Genomic DNA, 23,745 nt, shown 5'->3' on the forward strand with positions numbered 1-23,745 from the left:
AAAGACACTCAACACAATCCCCAAGCACAAACAGCAGAAGCAGTAATTGAGGAGTTGTTTAGAGCAACTGAAGCAAAGGAGGAGTGTTTATGATTTGCTTAAGTTACTAAAGCATATTTTGTAGCATAATAAGTTAGTTTAGTTTTAGGATGAATCTACATTTTTGAATTTAAATTTTTGTTTGATGTTTTAGGTTTGTTGAGATATTTCAGATTTTTTGAATTCATGTTGTGAAGATATTTTTCCATATTATGCTCTTAAGTTGGCTATTTAAAGCACTCTAAGTTTAATAAATAATAAGAGACATTTGCAATCAATATTTTTTAATATTCTTGCTGTCCCATCTTTTCCAAATATCAATTATGGTAAGAAGAGCTTCATTGGTCCTACGGGACCTATGAGTTCTTCCACAGAAATATTTTAAAATTATTTTTAACCAATATCAATTTTTAAAACTCATTTCCAAAGATGGAAAGCAGCACCCTCTCTTTGAATGCCCCAAAAACTTTCACTGGTGGAAACTATAAGATTTGGTAAGTGAAAATAAAATCATATCTTGAAGCCTATGATCTATGAGAAATTGTAATGGAAGATAGACCATTACCACCATTGCCCCCAAATCCTACTCTGGTCCAACTTAAAAACCCTTAAGAAGAGAAAATCAAATAATACAAAGCCAAAACCATGATTAAAAATTCTATTGCAGATTCTATAATCGTTGAATGTAAGACAGCAAAAGAATTATGGGAAAAGCTTAAAATGGAGTACCAAGATAGTGGCCGAGTCAGACAAATGCAAATTTTAAATTTGAAAAGGGATTTTGAATCTCTTAAGATGCAAGAAAAAGAGACTATCACTAGGTATTTTAATAGGATTTCTTTTATTTGTAATAGAATCAGCTTACTTGGCAAGGATTTCAAAGCTAACAGAATAGTTGAAAACATTCTTGTGACGGTTCGAGAGAGATTAGAGTCCAAAATTTCCTCTCTAGAAGAATCTAAAGATCTTTCTACCATCTATGTTACAGAATTAGTAAGTGCTCTTCAAGCACAAGAACAAAGAACAACATTTAAACAAGAAATGATTACTGAAGGTGCTTTTTATGCACAAATTAAAAAAGAAAAGGTCAATTATCCTATTTGCCAATACTGCAAAAAGAAAACACAGTTATAAAAATTTTGTTGGTGAGGACATGACACAATATGTGGTATTTGCGAACAAACAGGCCATGTTACAAAAGTTTGTAAGTTCAAAGACACTCAACACAATCCTCAAGCACAAACAACAGAAGCAGTAATTGAGGAGTTGTTTTAGAGCAACTGAAGCAAAGGAGGAGTGTTGATGATTTGCTTAGGTTAATAAAGCATATTTTTAGCATAATAAGTTCGTATAGTTTTTGGATGAATCTACATTTTTAAATTTAAATTTTTGTTTGATGTTTTAGGTTTGTTGAGATATTTCTGATTTTTTGAATTCATGTTGTGAAGATATTTTTCCATATTATGCTCTTAAGTTGGCTATTTAAAGCACTCTAAGTTTAATAAATAATAAGAGACATTTGCAATCAATATTTTTTAATATTCTTGCTGTCCCATCTTTTCCAAATATCAATTATGGTAAGAAGAGCCTCATTGGTCCTACGGGACCTTTGAGTTCTTCCACAGAAATATTTTAAAATCATTTTTAACCAATATCAATTTTTAAAACTCATTTCCAAAGATGGAAAGCAACACCCTCTCTTTGAATGCCCACAAACTTTCACTGGTGGAAACTATAAGATTTGGTAAGTGAAAATAAAATCAGTTCTTGAAGCCTATGATCTATGAGAAATTGTAATGGAAGATAGACCATTACCACCATTACCCCCAAATCCTACTCTTGTCCAACTTAAAAACCCTTAAGAAGAGAAAATCAAATAATACAAAGCCAAAACCATGATTAAAAATTCTATTGCAGATTCTATAATCGTTGAATGTGAGACAGCAAAAGAATTATGGGAAAAGCTTAAATGGAGTACCAAGAAAGTGGCCGAGTCAGACAAATGCAAATTTTAAATTTGAAAAGGGATATTGAATCTCTTAGGATGCAAGAAAAAGAGACTATCACTAGGTATTTTAATAGGATTTCTTTTATTGTTAATAGAATCAGGTTACTTGGCAAAGATTTCAAAGCTAACAGAATATTTGAAAACATTCTTGTGACGGTTCGAGAGAGATTAGAGTCCAAAATTTCCTCTCTAGAAGAATCTAAAGATCTTTCTACCATCTATGTTACAGAATTAGTAAGTGCTCTTCAAGCACAAGAACAAAGAACAGCATTTAAACAAGAAATGATTACTGAAGGTGCTTTTTATGCACAAATTAAAAAAGAAAAGGTCAATTATCCTATTTGCCAATACTGCAAAAAGAAAACACAGTTATAAAAATTTTGTTGGTGAGGACATGACACAATATGTGGTATTTGCGAACAAACAGGCCATGTTACAAAAGTTTGTAAGTTCAAAGACACTCAATACAATCCTCAAGCACAAACAGCAGAAGCAGTAATTGAGGAGTTGTTTTAGAGCAACTGAAGCAAAGGAGGAGTGTTGATGATTTGCTTAAGTTACTAATGCATATTTTAAGCATAATAAGTTAGTATAGTTTTAGGATGAATCTATATCTTTTAATTTAAATTTTTGTTTGATGTTTTAGGTTTGTTGAGATATTTCAGATTTTTTGAATTCTTGTTATGTAGATTTTTATCCATATTATGCTCTTAAGTTGGCTATTTAAAGCACTATAAGTTTAATAAATAATAAGAGACATTTGCAATCAATATTTATTAATATTCTTGCTGTCCCATCTTTTCCAAATATTAATTATGATATGAAAAGCTTCATTGGTCCTACAGGACCTGTGAGTTATTCCACAGAAACATATTAAAATCATTTTTAAACAATATCAATTTTTAAAACTCATTTTCAAAGATGGAAAGCAGCAGCCTTTCTTTGAATGCCCCACAAACTTTCACTGGTGGAAACTATAAGATTTTGTAAGTGAAAATGAAATTATATCTTGAAGCCTATGATCTATGAGAAATTGTAATGGAAGATAGACCATTATTACCACTGACCCCAAATCCTACTCTTGTCCAACTTAAAAACCCTTAAGAAGAGAAAATCGAAAAATACAAAGCCAAAACCATAATTCAAAATTCTATTGCAGATTCGATAATCATTGAATGTGAGACAGCAAAAGAATCTTGGGAAAAGCTTAAAAAGGAGTACCAAGAAAGTGGTCTAGTCAAACAAATGCAAATTTTAAATTTGAAAAGGGATTTTGAATCTCTTAGGATGCAAGAAAAAGAGACTATCACTAGGTATTTTAATAGGATTTTTTTTATTGTTAATAGAATCAGGTTACTTGGCAAGGATTTCAAAGCTAACAGAATAGTTGCAAACATTCTTGTGACGGTTCGCGTGAGATTAGAGTCCAAACTTTCCTCTCTAGAAGAATCTAAAGATCTTTCTACCATCTATGTTACAAAATTAGTAAGTGCTTTTCAAGCACAATAACAAAGAAGAGCATTTAGACAAGAAATGGTTACTGATGGTGCTTTTTATGCACAAAATAAAAAAGAAAAGGTCAATTATCCTATTTGCCAATACTGCAAAAAGAAAACACACCTATAAAAATTTGTTGGTGAGGACATGACAAAATATGCGGTATTTTCAAACAAACAGGCCATGTTACAAAAGTTTGCAAGTTCAAAGATACTCAATACAATCCTCAAGCACAAACAGCAGAAGTAGTAATTGAGGAGTTGTTTTAGAGCAACTGAAGCAAAGGAGGAGTGTTGATGATTTGCTTGAGTTACTAAAGAATATTTTTAGCATAATAAGTTAGTATAGTTTTAGGATGAATTTATATTTTTTAATTTAAATTTTTGTTTGATGTTTTAGGTTTGTTGAGATATTTCAGATTTTTTGAATTCTTGTTATGTAGATTTTTCTCCATATTATGCTCTTAAGTTGGCTATTTAAAGCCCTCTAAGTTTAATAACTAATAAGAGATATTTTCAATCAATATTTTTTAATATTCTTGCTGTCCCATCTTTTCCAAATATCAATTATGGTATGAAGAGCTTCATTGATCCTACGGGACCTGTGAGTTCTTCCACAGAAATATTTTAAAATCATTTTTAACCAATATCAATTTTTAAAACTCATTTTCAAAGATGGAAAGCAGCAGCCTCTCTATGAATGCCCCACAAACTTTCACTGGTGGAAACTATAAGATTTTGTAAGTGAAAATGAAATCATATCTTGAAGCTATGATCTATGAGAAATTGTAATGGAAGATAGACCATTACCACCACTGCCCCAAATCCTACTCTTGTCCAACTTAAAAACCATAAAGAAGAGAAAATAAAAAAATACAAAGCCAAACCCATGATTCAAAATTCTATTGCAGATTCAATAATCGTTGAATGTGAGACAGCAAAAGAATCTTGGGAAAAGCTTAAAATGGAGTACCAAGAAAGTGATCGAGTCAAACAAATGCAATTTTTAAATTTTAAAAGGGATTTTGAATCTCTTAGGATGCAAGAAAAAGAGACTATCATTAGGTATTTTAATAGGATTTCTTTTATTGTTAATAGAATCAGGTTACTTGGTAAGGATTTCAAAGCTAACAGAATAGTTGAAAACATTCTTGTGACGGTTCGAGAGAGATTAGAGTCCAAAATTTCCTCTCTATAAGAATATAAAGATCTTTATACCATCTATGTTACAAAATTAGTAAGTGCTTTTCAAGCACAATAACAAAGAAGAGCATTTAGACAAGAAATGGTTACTGATGGTACTTTTTATGCACAAAATTAAAAAGAAAAGGTCAATTATCCTATTTGCCAATACTGCAAAAAGAAAACACACCAATAAAAATTTTGTTGGTGAGGACATGACACAATATGTGGTATTGGCAAACAAACATGCCATGTTACAAAAGTTTGTAAGTTCAAAAACACTCAACACAATCCCCAAGCACAAACAACAGAAGCAGTAATTGAGGTGTTGTTTTAGAGCAACTGAAGCAAAGGAGGAGTGTTGATGATTTGCTTAAGTTACTAATGCATATTTTAAGCAAAAAAAGTTAGTTTAGTTTTAGGATGAATCTACATTTTTGAATTTAAATTTTTGTTTGATTTTTTAGGTTTGTTGAGATATTTCAGATTTTTTGAATTCTTGTTATGTAGATTTTTCTGCATATTATGCTCTTAAGTTGGCTATTTAAAGCACTCTAAGTTTAATAAATAATAAGAAACATTTTCAATCAATATTTTTTAATATTCTTGATGTCCTATATTTTACAAAAATCAATTGTGGTATCAAGAGCTTCATTGATCCTACAGGACCTGTGAGTTATTCCACAGAAACATTTTAAAATTATATTTAACCAAAATCAATTTTTAAAACTCATTTTCAAAGATGGCAAGCAACAGTCTCTCTTTGAATGCCCCACAAACTTTCACTGGTGGAAACTATAAGATTTTGTAAGTGAAAATGAAATCATTCTTGAAGCCTATGATCTATGAGAAATTGTAATGGAAGATAGACCATTACCACCACTGCCCCCAAATCCGACTCTTGTCCAACTTAAAAACCCTTAAGAATAGAAAATCAAAAAATACAAAGCCAAAACCATGATTCAAAATTCTGTTGCAGATTCGATAATCGTTGAATGTGAGACAGTAAAAGAATCTTGGGAAAAGCTTAAATAGGAATACCGAGAAAGAGGTCGAGTCAGACAAATACAAATTTTAAATTTGAAAAGTGATTTTGAATGTCTTAAGATGCAAGAAAAAAAGACTATCACTAGGTATTCTAATAGGATTTCTTTTATTGTTAAAATAATCAGGTTACCTGGCAATGATTTCAAAGCTAACAGAATAGTTGAAAAAATTCTTGTGACGGTTCGAGAGAGATTAGAGTCCAAAATTTCCTCTCTAGAAGAATATAAAGATCTTTATACCATCTATGTTACAAAATTAGTAAGTGCTTTTCAAGCACAAGAACAAAGAAGAGCATTTAGACAAGAAATGGTTACTGATGGTGCTTTTTATGCATAAAATTAAAAAGAAAAGGTCAATTATCCTATTTGCCAATACTGCAAAAAGAAAACACACCAATAAAATTTTTGTTGGTGAGGACATGACACAATATGTGGTATTGGCAAACAAACAGGCCATGTTACAAAAGTTTGTAAGTTCAAAAACACTCAACACAATCCCCAAGCACAAACAACAGAAGCAGTAATTGAGGAGTTGTTTTAGAGCAACTGAAGCAAAGGAGGAGTGTTGATGATTTGCTTAAGTTACTAATGCATATTTTAAGCATAATAAGTTAGTTTAGTTTTAGGATGAATCTACATTTTTGAATTTAAATTTTTGTTTGATTTTTTAGGTTTGTTGAGATATTTCAGATTTTTTGAATTCTTGTTATGTAGATTTTTCTGCATATTATGCTCTTAAGTTGGCTATTTAAAGCACTCTAAGTTTAATAAATAATAAGAGATATTTTCAATCAATATTTTGTTAATATTCTTGCTGTCCCATCTTTTCCAAATATCAGTTATGGTAAGAAGAGCTTCATTGGTTCTATGGGACCTGTGAGTTCTTCCACAGAAACATTTTAAAATTATTTTTAACCAAAATCAATTTTTAAAACTCATTTTCAAATATGGCAAGCAACAGCCTCTCTTTGAATGCCCCACAAACTTTCATTGGTGGAAACTATAAGATTTTGTAAGTGAAAATGAAATCATTCTTGAAGCCTATGATCTATGAGAAATTGTAATGGAAGATAGACCATTACCACCACTGCCCCCAAATCCTACTCTTGTCCAACTTAAAAACCCTTAAGAAGAGAAAATCAAAAAATACAAAGCCAAAACCATGATTCAAAATTCTATTGCAGATTCAATAATCGTTGAATGTGAGACAACAAAAGAATCTTGGGAAAAGCTTAAAATGGAGTACCAAGAAAGTGGCCGAGTCAGACAAATGCAAATTTTAAATTTGAAAAGGGATTTTGAATCTCTTAGGATGCAAGAAAAAGAGACTATCACTAGGTATTCTAATAGGATTTCTTTCATTGTTAAAAGAATCAGGTTACCTAGCAATGATTTCAAAGCTAACAGAATAGTTGAAAAAATTCTTGTGACGGTTCGAGAGAGATTAGAGTCCAAAATTTCCTCTCTAGAAGAATATAAAGATCTTTCTACCATCTATGTTACAAAATTAGTAAGTACTTTTCAAGCACAATAACAAAGAAGAGCATTTAGACAAGAAATGGTTACTGATGGTGCTTTTTATGCACAAAATTAAAAAGAAAATGTCAATTATCCTATTTGCCAATACTGCAAAAAGAAAACACACCAATAGAAATTTTGTTGGTGAGGACATGACACAATATGTGGTATTGGCAAACAAACAGGCCATGTTACAAAAGTTTGTAAGTTCAAAAACACTCAACACAATCCCCAAGTACAAACATCAGAAGCAGTAATTGAGGAGTTGTTTTAGAGCAACTGAAGGAAAGGAGGAGTGTTGATGATTTGCTTAAGTTACTAATGCATATTTTAAGCATAATAAGTTAGTTTAGTTTTAGGATGAATCTACATTTTTGAATTTAAATTATTGTTTGATTTTTTAGGTTTGTTGAGATATTTCAGATTTTTTGAATTCTTGTTATGTAGATTTTTCTGCATATTATGCTCTTAAGTTGGCTATTTAAAGCACTCTAAGTTTAATAAATAATAATAAACATTTTCAATCAATATTTTTTAATATTCTCGATGTCCTATATTTTACAAAAATCAATTGTGGTATCAAGAGCTTCATTGATCCTACAAGACCTTTGAGTTATTCCACAAAAACATTTTAAAATTATTTTTAACCAAAATCAATTTTTAAAACTCATTTTCAAAGATGGCAAGCAACAACCTCTCTTTGAATGCCCCACAAACTTTCATTGGTGGAAACTATAAGATTTTGTAAGTGAAAATGAAATCATTCTTGAAGCCTATGATCTAAGAGAAATTGTAATGGAAGATAGACCATTACCACCACTGCCCCCAAATCCTACTCTTGTCCAACTTAAAAACCCTTAAGAAGAGAAAATCAAAAAATACAAAGCCAAAACCATGATTCAAAATTCTGTTGCAGATTCGATAATCGTTGAATGTGAGACAGTAAAAGAATCTTGGGAAAAGCTTAAAAGGAATACCGAGAAAGTGGTCGAGTCAGACAAATACAAATTTTAAATTTGAAAAGTGATTTTGAATGTCTTAAGATGCAAGAAAAAAAGACTATCACTAGGTATTCTAATAGGATTTCTTTTATTGTTAAAAGAATGAGGTTACCTGGCAATGATTTCAAAGCTAACAGAATAGTTAAAAAAATTCTTGTGACGGTTCGAGAGAGATTAGAGTCCAAAATTTCCTCTCTATAAGAATCTAAAGATCTTTCTACCATCTATGTTACAGAATTAGTAAGTGATATTCAAGCACAAGAACAAGGAAGAGCATTTAGACAAGAAATGGTTACTGAAGGTGCTGTTTATGCACAAAATTAAAAAGAAAAGGTCAATTATCCTATTTGCCAATACTGCAAAAAGAAAATACACCAATAAAAATTTTGTTGGTGAGGACATGACACAATATGTGGTATTGGCAAACAAACAGGCCATGGTACAAAAGTTTGTAAGTTCAAAAACACTCAACACAATCCCCAAGCACAAACAACAGAAGCAGTAATTGAGGAGTTGTTTTAGAGCAACTGAAGCAAAGGAGGAGTGTTGATGATTTTATTAAGTTACTAATGCATATTTTAAGCATAATAAGTTAGTTTAGTTTTAGGATGAATCTACATTTTTGAATTTAAATTTTTGTTTGATTTTTTAGGTTTGTTGAGATATTTCAGATTTTTTGAATTCTTGTTATGTAGATTTTTCTGCATATTATGCTCTTAAGTTGGCTATTTAAAGCACTCTAAGTTTAATAAATAATAAGAAACATTTTCAATCAATATTTTTTAATATTCTTGCTGTCCCATCTTTTCCAAAAATCAATTGTGGTATCAAGAGCTTCATTGGTCCTACGGGACCTGTGAGTTATTCCACAGAAATATTTTAAAATCATTTTTATCCAATATCAATTTTTAAAATTCATTTTCAAATATGGGAAGCAGTAGCCTCTCTTTGAATGCCCCACAAACTTTCACTGGTGGAAACTATAAGATTTTGTAAGTGAAAATGAAATCATATCTTGAAGCCTATGATCTATGAGAAATTGTAATGGAAGATAGACCATTACCACCACTGCCCCCCAAATCCTACTCTGGTCCAACTTAAATACCCTTAAGAAGAGAAAATTAAAAAATACAAAGCCAAAACAATGATTCATAATTCCGTTGCAGATTCGATAATCGTTGAATGTGAGACAACAAAAGAATCGTGGGAAAAGCTTAAAAAGGATTACTAAGAAAGTGGTCGAGTCAGACAAATGAAAATTTTAAATTTGAAAAGGGATTTGGAATCTCTTAGAATGTATGAAGGCGAGACTATAACTAGGTATTCTGATAGAATTTCTTTTACTGTTAATAGAATATGGTTACTTGGCAAGGATTTCAAAGATAACAGAATAGTTGAAAATATTCTTGTGACGGTTTGAGAGAGATTTGAGTCCAAAATTTCCTCTCTAGAAGAGTCTATAGATCTCTCTACCATCTATGTTACAAAATTAGTAAGTGCTCTTCAAGCACAAGAACAAGGAAGAGCACTTAGACAAGAAATGGTTATTGAAGGTGCTGTTTATGCATAAAATAAAAAAGAAAATGTCAATTATCCTATTTGCCAATACTGCAAAAAGAAAACACTCCTATAAAAATTTTGTTGGTGAGGACATGACACAATATGTGGTATTTGCAAACAAACAAGCCATGTTACAAAAGTTTGTAAGTTCAAAGACACTCAACACAATCCTCAAGCACAAACAGCATAAACAGTAATTGAGGAGTTGTTTTAGAGCAACTGAAGCAGAGGAGGAGTGTTGATGATTTGCTTAAGTTACTAAAGCATATGTTTAGCACAATAAGTTAGTTTAGTTTTAGGATGAATCTACATTTTTGAATTTAAATTTTTGTTTGATTTTTTAGGTTTGTTGAGATATTTCAGATTTTTTGAATTCTTGTTATGTAGATGTTTCTGCATATTATGATCTTAAGTTGGCTATTTAAAGCACTCTAAGTTTAATAAATAATAATAAACATTTTCAATCAATATTTTTTAATATTCTTGATGTCCTATATTTTACAAAAATTAATTATGGTATCAAGAGCTTCATTGATCCTACAAGACCTTTGAGTTATTCCACAAAAATATTTTAAAAATATTTTTAACCAAAATCAATTTTTAAAATTCATTTTCAAAGATGGCAAGCAACAGCCTCTCTTTGAATGACCCACAAACTTTCATTGGTGGAAACTATAAGATTTTGTAAGTGAAAATGAAATCATTCTTGAAGCCTATGATCTAAGAGAAATTGTAATGGAAGATAGACCATTACCACCACTGCCCCCAAATCCTACTCTTGTCCAACTTAAAAACCCTTAAGAAGAGAAAATCAAAAAATACAAAGCCAAAACCATGATTCAAAATTCTGTTGCAGATTCGATAATCGTTGAATGTGAGACAGTAAAAGAATCTTGGGAAAAGCTTAAAAGGAATACCGAGAAAGTGGTCGAGTCAGACAAATACAAATTTTAAATTTGAAAAGTGATTTTGAATGTCTTAAGATGCAAGAAAAAAAGACTATCACTAGGTATTCTAATAGGATTTCTTTTATTGTTAAAAGAATGAGGTTACCTGGCAATGATTTCAAAGCTAACAGAATAGTTGAAAAATTCTTGTGACGGTTCGAGAGAGATTAGAGTCCAATATTTCCTCTCTATAAGAATCTAAAGATCTTTCTACTATCTATGTTACAGAATTAGTAAGTGATATTCAAGCACAAGAACAAGGAAGAGCATTTAGACAAGAAATGGTTACTGAAGGTGCTGTTTATGCACAAAATTAAAAAGAAAAGGTCAATTATCCTATTTGCCAATACTGCAAAAAGAAAACACACCAATAAAAATTTTGTTGGTGAGGACATGACACAATATGTGGTATTGGCAAACAAACAGGCCATGTTACAAAAGTTTGTAAGTTCAAAAACACTCAACACAATCCCCAAGCACAAACAGCAGGAGCAGTAATTGAGGAGTTGTTTTAGAGCAACTGAAGCAAAGGAGGAGTGTTGATGATTTGCTTAAGTTACTAATGCATATTTTAAGCATAATAAGTTAGTTTAGTTTTAGGATGAATCTACATTTTTGAATTTAAATTTTTGTTTGATTTTTTAGGTTTGTTGAGATATTTCAGATTTTTTGAATTCTTGTTATGTAGATATTTCTGCATATTATGCTCTTAAGTTGGCTATTTAAAGCACTCAAAGTTTAATAAATAATAAGAGACATTTTCAATCAATATTTTGTTAATATTCTTGATGTCCCATCTTTTCCAAATATCCGTTATGGTAAGAAGAGCTTCATTGGTCCTACGGGGCCTGTGAGTTATTCCACAGAAACATTTTAAAATTATTTTTAACCAAAATCAATTTTTAAAACTCATTTTCAAAGATGGCAAGCAACAACCTCTCTTTGAATGCCCCACAAACTTTCATTGGTGGAAACTATAAGATTTTGTAAGTGAAAATGAAATCATTCTTGAAGCCTATGATCTAAGAGAAATTGTAATGGAAGATAGACCATTACCACCACTGCCCCCAAATCCTACTCTTGTCCAACTTAAAAACCCTTAAGAAGAGAAAATCAAAAAATACAAAGCCAAAACCATGATTCAAAATTCTATTGCAGATTCAATAATCGTTGAATGTGAGACAGTAAAAGAATCTTGGGAAAAGCTTAAAATGGAGTACCAAGAAAGTGGCCGAGTCAGACAAATGCAAATTTTAAATTTGAAAAGGGATTTTGAATGTCTTAGGATGCAAGAAAAAGAGACTATCACTAGGTATTCTAATAGGATTTCTTTTATTGTTAAAAGAATCAGGTTACCTAGCAATGATTTCAAAGCTAACAGAATAGTTGAAAAAATTCTTGTGACGGTTCGAGAGAGATTAGAGTCCAAAATTTCCTCTCTAGAAGAATATAAAGATCTTTCTACCATCTATGTTACAAAATTAGTAAGTGCTTTTCAAGCACAATAACAAAGAAGAGCATTTAGACAAGAAATGGTTACTGCTGGTGCTTTTTATGCACAAAATTAAAAAGAAAAGGTCAATTATCCTATTTGCCAATACTGCAAAAAGAAAACACACCAATAAAAATTTTGTTGGTGAGGACATGACACAATATGTGGTATTGGCAAACAAACAGGCCATGTTACAAAAGTTTGTAAGTTCAAAAACACTCAACACAATCCCCAAGCACAAACAGCAGAAGCAGTAATTGAGGAGTTGTTTTAGAGCAACTGAAGCAAAGGAGGAGTGTTGATGATTTGCTTAAGTTACTAATGCATATTTTAAGCATAATAAGTTAGTTTAGTTTTAGGATGAATCTACATTTTTGAATTTAAATTTTTGTTTGATTTTTTAGGTTTGTTGAGATATTTAAGATTTTTTGAATTCTTGTTATGTAGATTTTTCTGCATATTATACTCTTAAGTTGGCTATTTAAAGCACTCTAAGTTTAATAAATAATAAGAGACATTTTCAATCAATATTTTGTTAATATTCTTGCTGTCCCGTCTTTTCCAAATATCAGTTATGGTAAGAAGAGCTTCATTGGTCCTACGGGACCTGTGAGTTCTTCCACAGAAATATTTTAAAATTATTTTTAACCAAAATCAATTTTTAAAACTCATTTTCAAATATGGCAAGCAACAACCTCTCTTTGAATGCCCCACAAACTTTCATTGGTGGAAACTATAAGATTTTGTAAGTGAAAATGAAATCATTCTTGAAGCCTATGATCTATGAGAAATTGTAATGGAAGATAGACCATTACCACCACTGCCCCCAAATCCTACTCTTGTCCAACTTAAAAACCCTTAAAAAGAGAAAATCAAAAAATACAAAGCCAAAACCATGATTCAAAATTCTATTGCAGATTCAATAATCGTTGAATGTGAGACAACAAAAGAATCTTGGGAAAAGCTTAAAATGGAGTACCAAGAAAGTGGCCGAGTCAGACAAATGCAAATTTTAAATTTGAAAAGGGATTTTGAATCTCTTAGGATGCAAGAAAAAGAGACTATCACTAGGTATTCTAATAGGATTTCTTTTATTGTTAAAAGAATCAGGTTACCTAGCAATGATTTCAAAGCTAACAGAATAGTTGAAAGAATTCTTGTGACGGTTCGAGAGAGATTAGAGTCCAAAATTTCCTCTCTAGAAGAATATAAAGATCTTTCTACCATCTATGTTACAAGATTAGTAAGTGATTTTCAAGCACAATAACAAAGAAGAGCGTTTAGACAAGAAATGGTTACTGATGGTGCTTTTTATGCACAAAATTAAAAAGAAAAGGTCAATTATCCTATTTGCCAATACTGCAAAAAGAAAACACACCAATAAAAATTTTGTTGGTGAGGACATGACACAATATGTGGTATTGGCAAACAAACAGGCCATGTTACAAAAGTTTGTAAGTTCAAAAACACTCAACACAATCCCCAAGCACAAACAGCAGAAGCAGTAATTGAGGAGTTGTTTTAGAGCAACTGAAGCAAAGGAGGAGTGTTGATGATTTGCTTAAGTTACTAATGCATATTTTAAGCATACTAAGTTAGTTTAGTTTTAGGATGAATCTACATTTTTGAATTTAAATTATTTTTTGATTTTTTCGGTTTGTTGAGATATTTCAGATTTTTTGAATACTTGTTATGTAGATTTTTCTGCATATTATACTCTTAAGTTGGCTATTTAAAGCACTCTAAGTTTAATAAATATTAATAAACATTTTCAATCAATATTTTTTAATATTCTTGATGTCCTATATTTTACAAAAATCAATTGTGGTATCAAGACCTTCATTGATCCTACAAGACCTTTGAGTTATTCCACAAAAACATTTTAAAATTATTTTTAACCAAAATCAATTTTTAAAACTCATTTTCAAAGATGGCAAGCAACAACCTCTCTTTGAATGCCCCACAAACTTTCATTGGTGGAAACTATAAGATTTTGTAAGTGAAAATGAAATCATTCTTGAAGCCTATGATCTAAGAGAAATTGTAATGGAAGATAGACCATTACCACCACTGCCCCCAAATCCTACTCTTGTCCAACTTAAAAACCCTTAAGAAGAGAAAATCAAAAAATACAAAGCCAAAACCATGATTCAAAATTCTGTTGCAGATTCGATAATCGTTGAATGTGAGACAGTAAAAGAATCTTGGGAAAAGCTTAAAAGGAATACCGAGAAAGTGGTCGAGTCAGACAAATACAAATTTTAAATTTGAAAAGTGATTTTGAATGTCTTAAGATCAAGAAAAAAAGACTATCACTAGGTATTCTAATAGGATTTCTTTTATTGTTAAAAGAATGAGGTTACCTGGCAATGATTTCAAAGCTAACAGAATAGTTGAAAAAATTCTTGTGACTGTTCGAGAGAGATTAGAGTCCAAAATTTCCTCTCTATAAGAATCTAAAGATCTTTCTACCATCTATGTTACAGAATTAGTAAGTGATATTCAAGCACAAGAACGAGGAAGAGCATTTAGACAAGAAATGGTTACTGAAGGTGCTGTTTATGCACAAAATTAAAAAGAAAAGGTCAATTATCCTATTTGCCAATACTGCAAAAAGAAAACACACCAATAAAAATTTTGTTGGTGAGGACATGACACAATATGTGGTATTGGCAAACAAACAGGCCATGTTACAAAAGTTTGTAAGTTCAAAAACACTCAACACAATCCCCAAGCACAAACAGCAGAAGCAGTAATTGAGGAGTTGTTTTAGAGCAACTGAAGCAAAGGAGGAGTGTTGATGATTTGCTTAAGTTACTAATGCATATTTTAAGCATAATAAGTTAGTTTAGTTTTAGGATGAATCTACATTTTTGAATTTAAATTTTTGTTTGATTTTTTAGGTTTGTTGAGATATTTCAGATTTTTTGAATTCTTGTTATGTAGATTTTTCTGCATATTATGCTCTTAAGTTGGCTATTTAAAGCACTCTAAGTTTAATAAATAATAAGAAACATTTTCAATCAATATTTTTTAATATTCTTGCTGTCCCATCTTTTCCAAAAATCAATTGTGGTATCAAGAGCTTCATTGGTCCTACGGGACCTGTGAGTTATTCCACAGAAACATTTTAAAATTATTTTTAACCAAAATCAATTTTTAAAACTCATTTTCAAAGATGGCAAGCAACAACCTCTCTTTGAATGCCCCACAAACTTTCATTGGTGGAAACTATAAGATTTTGTAAGTGAAAATGAAATCATTCTTGAAGCCTATGATCTAAGAGAAATTGTAATGGAAGATAGACCATTACCACCACTGCCCCCAAATCCTACTCTTGTCCAACTTAAAAACCCTTAAGAAGAGAAAATCAAAAAATACAAAGCCAAAACCATGATTCAAAATTCTGTTGCAGATTCAATAATCGTTGAATGTGAGACAGTAAAAGAATCTTGGGAAAAGCTTAAAAGGAATACCGAGAAAGTGGTCGAGTCAGACAAATACAAATTTTAAATTTGAAAAGTGATTTTGAATGTCTTAAGATCAAGAAAAAAAGACTATCACTAGGTATTCTAATAGGATTTCTTTTATAGTTAAAAGAATGAGGTTACCTGGCAATGATTTCAAAGCTAACAGAATAGTTGAAAAAATTCTTGTGACTGTTCGAGAGAGATTAGAGTCCAAAATTTCCTCTCTATAAGAATCTAAAGATCTTTCTACCATCTATGTTACAGAATTAGTAAGTGATATTCAAGCACAAGAACGAGGAAGAGCATTTAGACAAGAAATGGTTACTGAAGGTGCTGTTTATGCACAAAATTAAAAAGAAAAGGTCAATTATCCTATTTGCCAATACTGCAAAAAGAAAACACACCAATAAAAATTTTGTTGGTGAGGACATGACACAATATGTGGTATTGGCAAACAAACAGGCCATGTTACAAAAGTTTGTAAGTTCAAAAACACTCAACACAATCCCCAAGCACAAACAGCAGAAGCAGTAATTGAGGAGTTGTTTTAGAGCAACTGAAGCAAAGGAGGAGTGTTGATGATTTGCTTAAGTTACTAATGCATATTTTAAGCATAATAAGTTAGTTTAGTTTTAGGATGAATCTACATTTTTGAATTTAAATTTTTGTTTGATTTTTTAGGTTTGTTGAGATATTTCAGATTTTTTGAATTCTTGTTATGTAGATTTTTCTGCATATTATGCTCTTAAGTTGGCTATTTAAAGCACTCTAAGTTTAATAAATAATAAGAAACATTTTCAATCAATATTTTTTAATATTCTTGCTGTCCCATCTTTTCCAAAAATCAATTGTGGTATCAAGAGCTTCATTGGTCCTACGGGACCTGTGAGTTATTCCACAGAAACATTTTAAAATTATTTTTAACCAAAATCAATTTTTAAAACTCATTTTCAAAGATGGCAAGCAACAACCTCTCTTTGAATGCCCCACAAACTTTCATTGGTGGAAACTATAAGATTTTGTAAGTGAAAATGAAATCATTCTTGAAGCCTATGATCTAAGAGAAATTGTAATGGAAGATAGACCATTACCACCACTGCCCCCAAATCCTACTCTTGTCCAACTTAAAAACCCTTAAGAAGAGAAAATCAAAAAATACAAAGCCAAAACCATGATTCAAAATTCTGTTGCAGATTCAATAATCGTTGAATGTGAGACAGTAAAAGAATCTTGGGAAAAGCTTAAAAGGAATACCGAGAAAGTGGTCGAGTCAGACAAATACAAATTTTAAATTTGAAAAGTGATTTTGAATGTCTTAAGATCAAGAAAAAAAGACTATCACTAGGTATTCTAATAGGATTTCTTTTATTGTTAAAAGAATGAGGTTACCTGGCAATGATTTCAAAGCTAACAGAATAGTTGAAAAAATTCTTGTGACTGTTCGAGAGAGATTAGAGTCCAAAATTTCCTCTCTATAAGAATCTAAAGATCTTTCTACCATCTATGTTACAGAATTAGTAAGTGATATTCAAGCACAAGAACGAGGAAGAGCATTTAGACAAGAAATGGTTACTGAAGGTGCTGTTTATGCACAAAATTAAAAAGAAAAGGTCAATTATCCTATTTGCCAATACTGCAAAAAGAAAACACACCAATAAAAATTTTGTTGGTGAGGACATGACACAATATGTGGTATTGGCAAACAAACAGGCCATGTTACAAAAGTTTGTAAGTTCAAAAACACTCAACACAATCCCCAAGCACAAACAGCAGAAGCAGTAATTGAGGAGTTGTTTTAGAGCAACTGAAGCAAAGGAGGAGTGTTGATGATTTGCTTAAGTTACTAATGCATATTTTAAGCATAATAAGTTAGTTTAGTTTTAGGATGAATCTACATTTTTGAATTTAAATTTTTGTTTGATTTTTTAGGTTTGTTGAGATATTTCAGATTTTTTGAATTCTTGTTATGTAGATTTTTCTGCATATTATGCTCTTAAGTTGGCTATTTAAAGCACTCTAAGTTTAATAAATAATAAGAAACATTTTCAATCAATATTTTTTAATATTCTTGCTGTCCCATCTTTTCCAAAAATCAATTGTGGTATCAAGAGCTTCATTGGTCCTACGGGACCTGTGAGTTATTCCACAGAAACATTTTAAAATTATTTTTAACCAAAATCAATTTTTAAAACTCATTTTCAAAGATGGCAAGCAACAACCTCTCTTTGAATGCCCCACAAACTTTCATTGGTGGAAACTATAAGATTTTGTAAGTGAAAATGAAATCATTCTTGAAGCCTATGATCTAAGAGAAATTGTAATGGAAGATAGACCATTACCACCACTGCCCCCAAATCCTACTCTTGTCCAACTTAAAAACCCTTAAGAAGAGAAAATCAAAAAATACAAAGCCAAAACCATGATTCAAAATTCTGTTGCAGATTCAATAATCGTTGAATGTGAGACAGTAAAAGAATCTTGGGAAAAGCTTAAAAGGAATACCGAGAAAGTGGTCGAGTCAGACAAATACAAATTTTAAATTTGAAAAGTGATTTTGAATGTCTTAAGATCAAGAAAAAAAGACTATCACTAGGTATTCTAATAGGATTTCTTTTATTGTTAAAAGAATGAGGTTACCTGGCAATGATTTCAAAGCTAACAGAATAGTTGAAAAAATTCTTGTGACTGTTCGAGAGAGATTAGAGTCCAAAATTTCCTCTCTATAAGAATCTAAAGATCTTTCTACCATCTATGTTACAGAATTAGTAAGTGATATTCAAGCACAAGAACGAGGAAGAGCATTTAGACAAGAAATGGTTACTGAAGGTGCTGTTTATGCACAAAATTAAAAAGAAAAGGTCAATTATCCTATTTGCCAATACTGCAAAAAGAAAACACACCAATAAAAATTTTGTTGGTGAGGACATGACACAATATGTGGTATTGGCAAACAAACAGGCCATGTTACAAAAGTTTGTAAGTTCAAAAACACTCAACACAATCCCCAAGCACAAACAGCAGAAGCAGTAATTGAGGAGTTGTTTTAGAGCAACTGAAGCAAAGGAGGAGTGTTGATGATTTGCTTAAGTTACTAATGCATATTTTAAGCATAATAAGTTAGTTTAGTTTTAGGATGAATCTACATTTTTGAATTTAAATTTTTGTTTGATTTTTTAGGTTTGTTGAGATATTTCAGATTTTTTGAATTCTTGTTATGTAGATTTTTCTGCATATTATGCTCTTAAGTTGGCTATTTAAAGCACTCTAAGTTTAATAAATAATAAGAAACATTTTCAATCAATATTTTTTAATATTCTTGCTGTCCCATCTTTTCCAAAAATCAATTGTGGTATCAAGAGCTTCATTGGTCCTACGGGACCTGTGAGTTATTCCACAGAAACATTTTAAAATTATTTTTAACCAAAATCAATTTTTAAAACTCATTTTCAAAGATGGCAAGCAACAACCTCTCTTTGAATGCCCCACAAACTTTCATTGGTGGAAACTATAAGATTTTGTAAGTGAAAATGAAATCATTCTTGAAGCCTATGATCTAAGAGAAATTGTAATGGAAGATAGACCATTACCACCACTGCCCCCAAATCCTACTCTTGTCCAACTTAAAAACCCTTAAGAAGAGAAAATCAAAAAATACAAAGCCAAAACCATGATTCAAAATTCTGTTGCAGATTCAATAATCGTTGAATGTGAGACAGTAAAAGAATCTTGGGAAAAGCTTAAAAGGAATACCGAGAAAGTGGTCGAGTCAGACAAATACAAATTTTAAATTTGAAAAGTGATTTTGAATGTCTTAAGATCAAGAAAAAAAGACTATCACTAGGTATTCTAATAGGATTTCTTTTATTGTTAAAAGAATGAGGTTACCTGGCAATGATTTCAAAGCTAACAGAATAGTTGAAAAAATTCTTGTGACTGTTCGAGAGAGATTAGAGTCCAAAATTTCCTCTCTATAAGAATCTAAAGATCTTTCTACCATCTATGTTACAGAATTAGTAAGTGATATTCAAGCACAAGAACGAGGAAGAGCATTTAGACAAGAAATGGTTACTGAAGGTGCTGTTTATGCACAAAATTAAAAAGAAAAGGTCAATTATCCTATTTGCCAATACTGCAAAAAGAAAACACACCAATAAAAATTTTGTTGGTGAGGACATGACACAATATGTGGTATTGGCAAACAAACAGGCCATGTTACAAAAGTTTGTAAGTTCAAAAACACTCAACACAATCCCCAAGCACAAACAGCAGAAGCAGTAATTGAGGAGTTGTTTTAGAGCAACTGAAGCAAAGGAGGAGTGTTGATGATTTGCTTAAGTTACTAATGCATATTTTAAGCATAATAAGTTAGTTTAGTTTTAGGATGAATCTACATTTTTGAATTTAAATTTTTGTTTGATTTTTTAGGTTTGTTGAGATATTTCAGATTTTTTGAATTCTTGTTATGTAGATTTTTCTGCATATTATGCTCTTAAGTTGGCTATTTAAAGCACTCTAAGTTTAATAAATAATAAGAAACATTTTCAATCAATATTTTTTAATATTCTTGCTGTCCCATCTTTTCCAAAAATCAATTGTGGTATCAAGAGCTTCATTGGTCCTACGGGACCTGTGAGTTATTCCACAGAAATATTTTAAAATCATTTTTATCCAATATCAATTTTTAAAACTCATTTTCAAATATGGGAAGCAGTAGCCTCTCTTTGAATGCCCCACAAACTTTCACTGGTGGAAACTATAAGATTTTGTAAGTGAAAATGAAATCATATCTTGAAGCCTATGATCTATGAGAAATTGTAATGGAAGATAGACCATTACCACCACTGCCCCCCAAATCCTACTCTTGTCCAACTTAAAGACCCTTAAGAAGAGAAAATTAAAAAATACAAAGCCAAAATAATGATTCAAAATTCTGTTGCAGATTCAATAATCGTTGAATGTGAGACAGCAAAAGAATATTGGGAAAAGCTTAAAAAGGAGTACCAAGAAAGTGGTCGAGTCGGACAAATGCAAATTTTAAATTTGAAAAGGGATTTTGTATCTCTTAAGATGCAAAAAAAAGAGACTATCACTAGGTATTCTAATAGGATTTCTTTTATTGTTAATAGAATCAGGTTACTTGGCAAGGATTTCAAAGCTAACAGAATAGTTGAAAATTTTTTGTGACGGTTCGAGAGAGATTTGAGTCCAAAATTTCCTCTCTATAATAATCTAAAGATATATCTTCCATCTATGTTACAGAATTAGTAAGTGCTCTTCAAGCACAAGAACAAGGAAGAGCATTTAGACAATAAATGGTTACTGAAGGTGCTGTTTATGCACAAAATAAAAAGAAAATGTCAATTATCCTATTTGCCAATACTGCAAAAAGAAAACACACCTATAAAAATTTTATTGGTGAGGACATGACACAATATGTTGTATTTGCAAACAAACAAGCCATGTTACAAAAGTTTGTAAGTTCAAAGACATTCAACACAATCCCCAAGCACAAATAGCAGAAGCAGTAATCGAGGAGTTTTTTTAGAGCAACTATAGCAAAGAAGGAGTGTTGATGATTTGATTAAGTTACTAATGTAATGATTCAACCGGTCATTTTTAATTTTTAGAACCCCGTTCCCTAAAATAAAATTTTATGTCGTTGCTTGTAATGATTTATGACTTGCGGGGATGGTTGGTTCGGGATTTGGAAGTGTTTGGGCTGAAACCAGAACACTTGGTTCCTTAAGTTGGCCTTAAAGTGCTAAGTTTGATTTCGGTCAATATTTTGTGAAAACGACCCCGGAATAGAATTTTGATGATTCCAACAGCTCCGTATGGTGATTTTGGACTTAGGATCGTGTTCAGAATTTTATTCGGAAGTCCGTAGTTAAATTAGGCATGAAATGGCTAAAAACAAGAATTTAAGTTTGGAAGTTTGACCAATGAGTTGACTTTTTGATACCGGAGTAGGAATCCAGTTTTGAAAATTTTCATAGATCCGTTATGTAATTTATGACTTGTGTGTAAAATTTGAGGTCAATCGGAGTTGATTTGATAGGTTCCGACATTGAATGTAGAAGTTGAAAACACTTAGTTTCATTAAGCTTGAATTTAGCGTTGTTTGATGTGATTTAGAGGTTCGACTAAGTTCGTATGATATTTTAGGACTTGTTGGTATATTTGGTTGAGGTCCCGAGGGCCTCGGGTGAGTTTCAGATGGTTAACAGATCAAAAATTTGAGTTAAAAAGCTGCTGCAATGTTTCCTCTTCTGTTGGACATTCTGGGCTGTGATCGAGCCCAGATATCGAGCCCAGGTATCTAGCCCAGATATCGAGCCCACGATCGAGCCTTGAGTCGAAGCCAGGGAAGAGACTCAGTATCGAAACCTCGATCGAAGGTAAGGCTCCTGGGCATGATCAAAGGTAAGGCTCGAGGACTAGGATCGAGACCCAAGCTCGATGCCCTGATCGAAGGTCTAGCTCGAGGGACATGATAGAAGGTCCAGCACGAGGGCCATGATCGAAGGTCCAGCTCGAGGGCCATGATCGAAGGCAAGGCTCGAGGGCCAGAATTGAGACCCAAGATCGAGGGTCACAATCGAAGGCTCAAGCTCGATGCCATGATTGAGGCTATGATTGAAGGCCCAACCTCGATGCCCTGATCGAGGCCATGACCGAGGTCCATGCTCGTGCTTGTGATTGAAGTCGCGATCGAGGTCCAGTTTGAGGACCAGTTCCAAAGGCTGCTGGGCAGTTTTATAAAAAGAGGGCATTTGTCCCATTTGCCATTTTTGACGAACTTGAGCTTGAGCAGAGGCGACTTTTGTTAGATTTTCAAGGGAAAAATATTGGGTAAGTGATTCTAACTCGGATTTGGTCTACATATACACGTATATCATTATTTTCACCATAAATTAGTGTTTTGAGATTTAAATTTGGAATTTTTTTAGAAATCTCATAGAAGCGAATTTTTGAGATGACGGTATCGATTCGGAGTCAGATTTGAGTGAAACTGGTATGGTTGGACTCGTAATTAAATGGGTTGTCGTATTTCATAACTTTTGCCGGATTCCGAGATGTGGGCCCCGTGGGCAAATGTTTAATTAATTTCGGAATTTTTATTAAAAATGTAGTACTTCCTTATAGAATTTATTTCCTATAATATTTAGTGATGGTATCGAATTATTTTGGCTAGATTCGAGCAGAACAAAGTTGGATAATCGTGGAAAAGGCAAAATTGTGGATTAAATTGGAGCAAGACGAGGTAAGTCTCTTGTCTAACCTTGTGAGGGGGAAATTACCTCATAGGTGATTAAAATTAAATAATTATTGCTAATTGTGGGGGGAGGGGGGGCTACGTACACACGTGGTGACGAGAGTCCGTGCGTAGCTACTATTAATGCTAAAGTTCGGGTAGTTTAGGACACAAAGCATGCCTTACTTGTGTAAATTGTATTCATTGATTTATTTATATTAATTGATATCTATATGAATATATTGTAAATTGTTAGATAAAGATAATAAAGGATGGAAATCTCATATGCATGATTGTCTGTTTTAATCATTTAATTGTTAAGAGAAATTGTTCTCCTCCCAAATTCATCTTATAATAAATACACTCTCCTTCCGGATGCACATAAGAAAATGTCCTCCTTTCTTGTGGAGCGGGCCGAATGCCTCGGCAGGATAGATGCATCTATGGATCGCGCTGCACGTCCCTTGGCAGTGTACACGACACTCTGGATCGGGTCGTACGTCCTCGACAGAAATCGTGCTTAATAATAATAATTACACGATACTTTAATAATTTATTTCAACTTGTGAAGCTAGTTAATAAATTGAAAAGTCCTTGGAATTTAATGAATTATTATTCTTGCTTGTTAAGGAATTAATTGTTACTCTTGTAAATGAAATTTAATTAATATATATTGAGAATTTTTACATTGGAAAGAAATTGATTATTTTCGCTGATTAAGTAAATTATCG

General features: G+C 31.9%; 1 protein-coding gene across 1 annotated transcript; it reads left to right on the plus strand.

Moving 5' to 3' along the window:
* The first annotated feature begins 684 nt into the window (after nt 1–684).
* On the plus strand, nt 685–19,856 carry LOC138892968 (uncharacterized). The gene is made up of 12 exons (XM_070176728.1): nt 685–1,093; nt 1,957–2,032; nt 2,143–2,342; nt 3,207–3,360; nt 5,898–6,091; nt 8,526–8,591; nt 11,026–11,091; nt 14,776–14,841; nt 16,024–16,089; nt 17,272–17,337; nt 18,520–18,585; nt 19,768–19,856. The coding sequence occupies exons 1-12, from the start codon at nt 685–687 to the stop codon at nt 19,854–19,856; spliced, it is 1,518 nt and encodes a 505-aa protein (XP_070032829.1).
* The last annotated feature ends 3,889 nt before the right edge of the window (nt 19,857–23,745 follow it).

The sequence above is a fragment of the Nicotiana tomentosiformis genome, chromosome 5 (assembly GCF_000390325.3).
Source record: "Nicotiana tomentosiformis chromosome 5, ASM39032v3, whole genome shotgun sequence".
In the NCBI taxonomy this organism is placed as follows: Eukaryota; Viridiplantae; Streptophyta; class Magnoliopsida; order Solanales; family Solanaceae; genus Nicotiana; species Nicotiana tomentosiformis.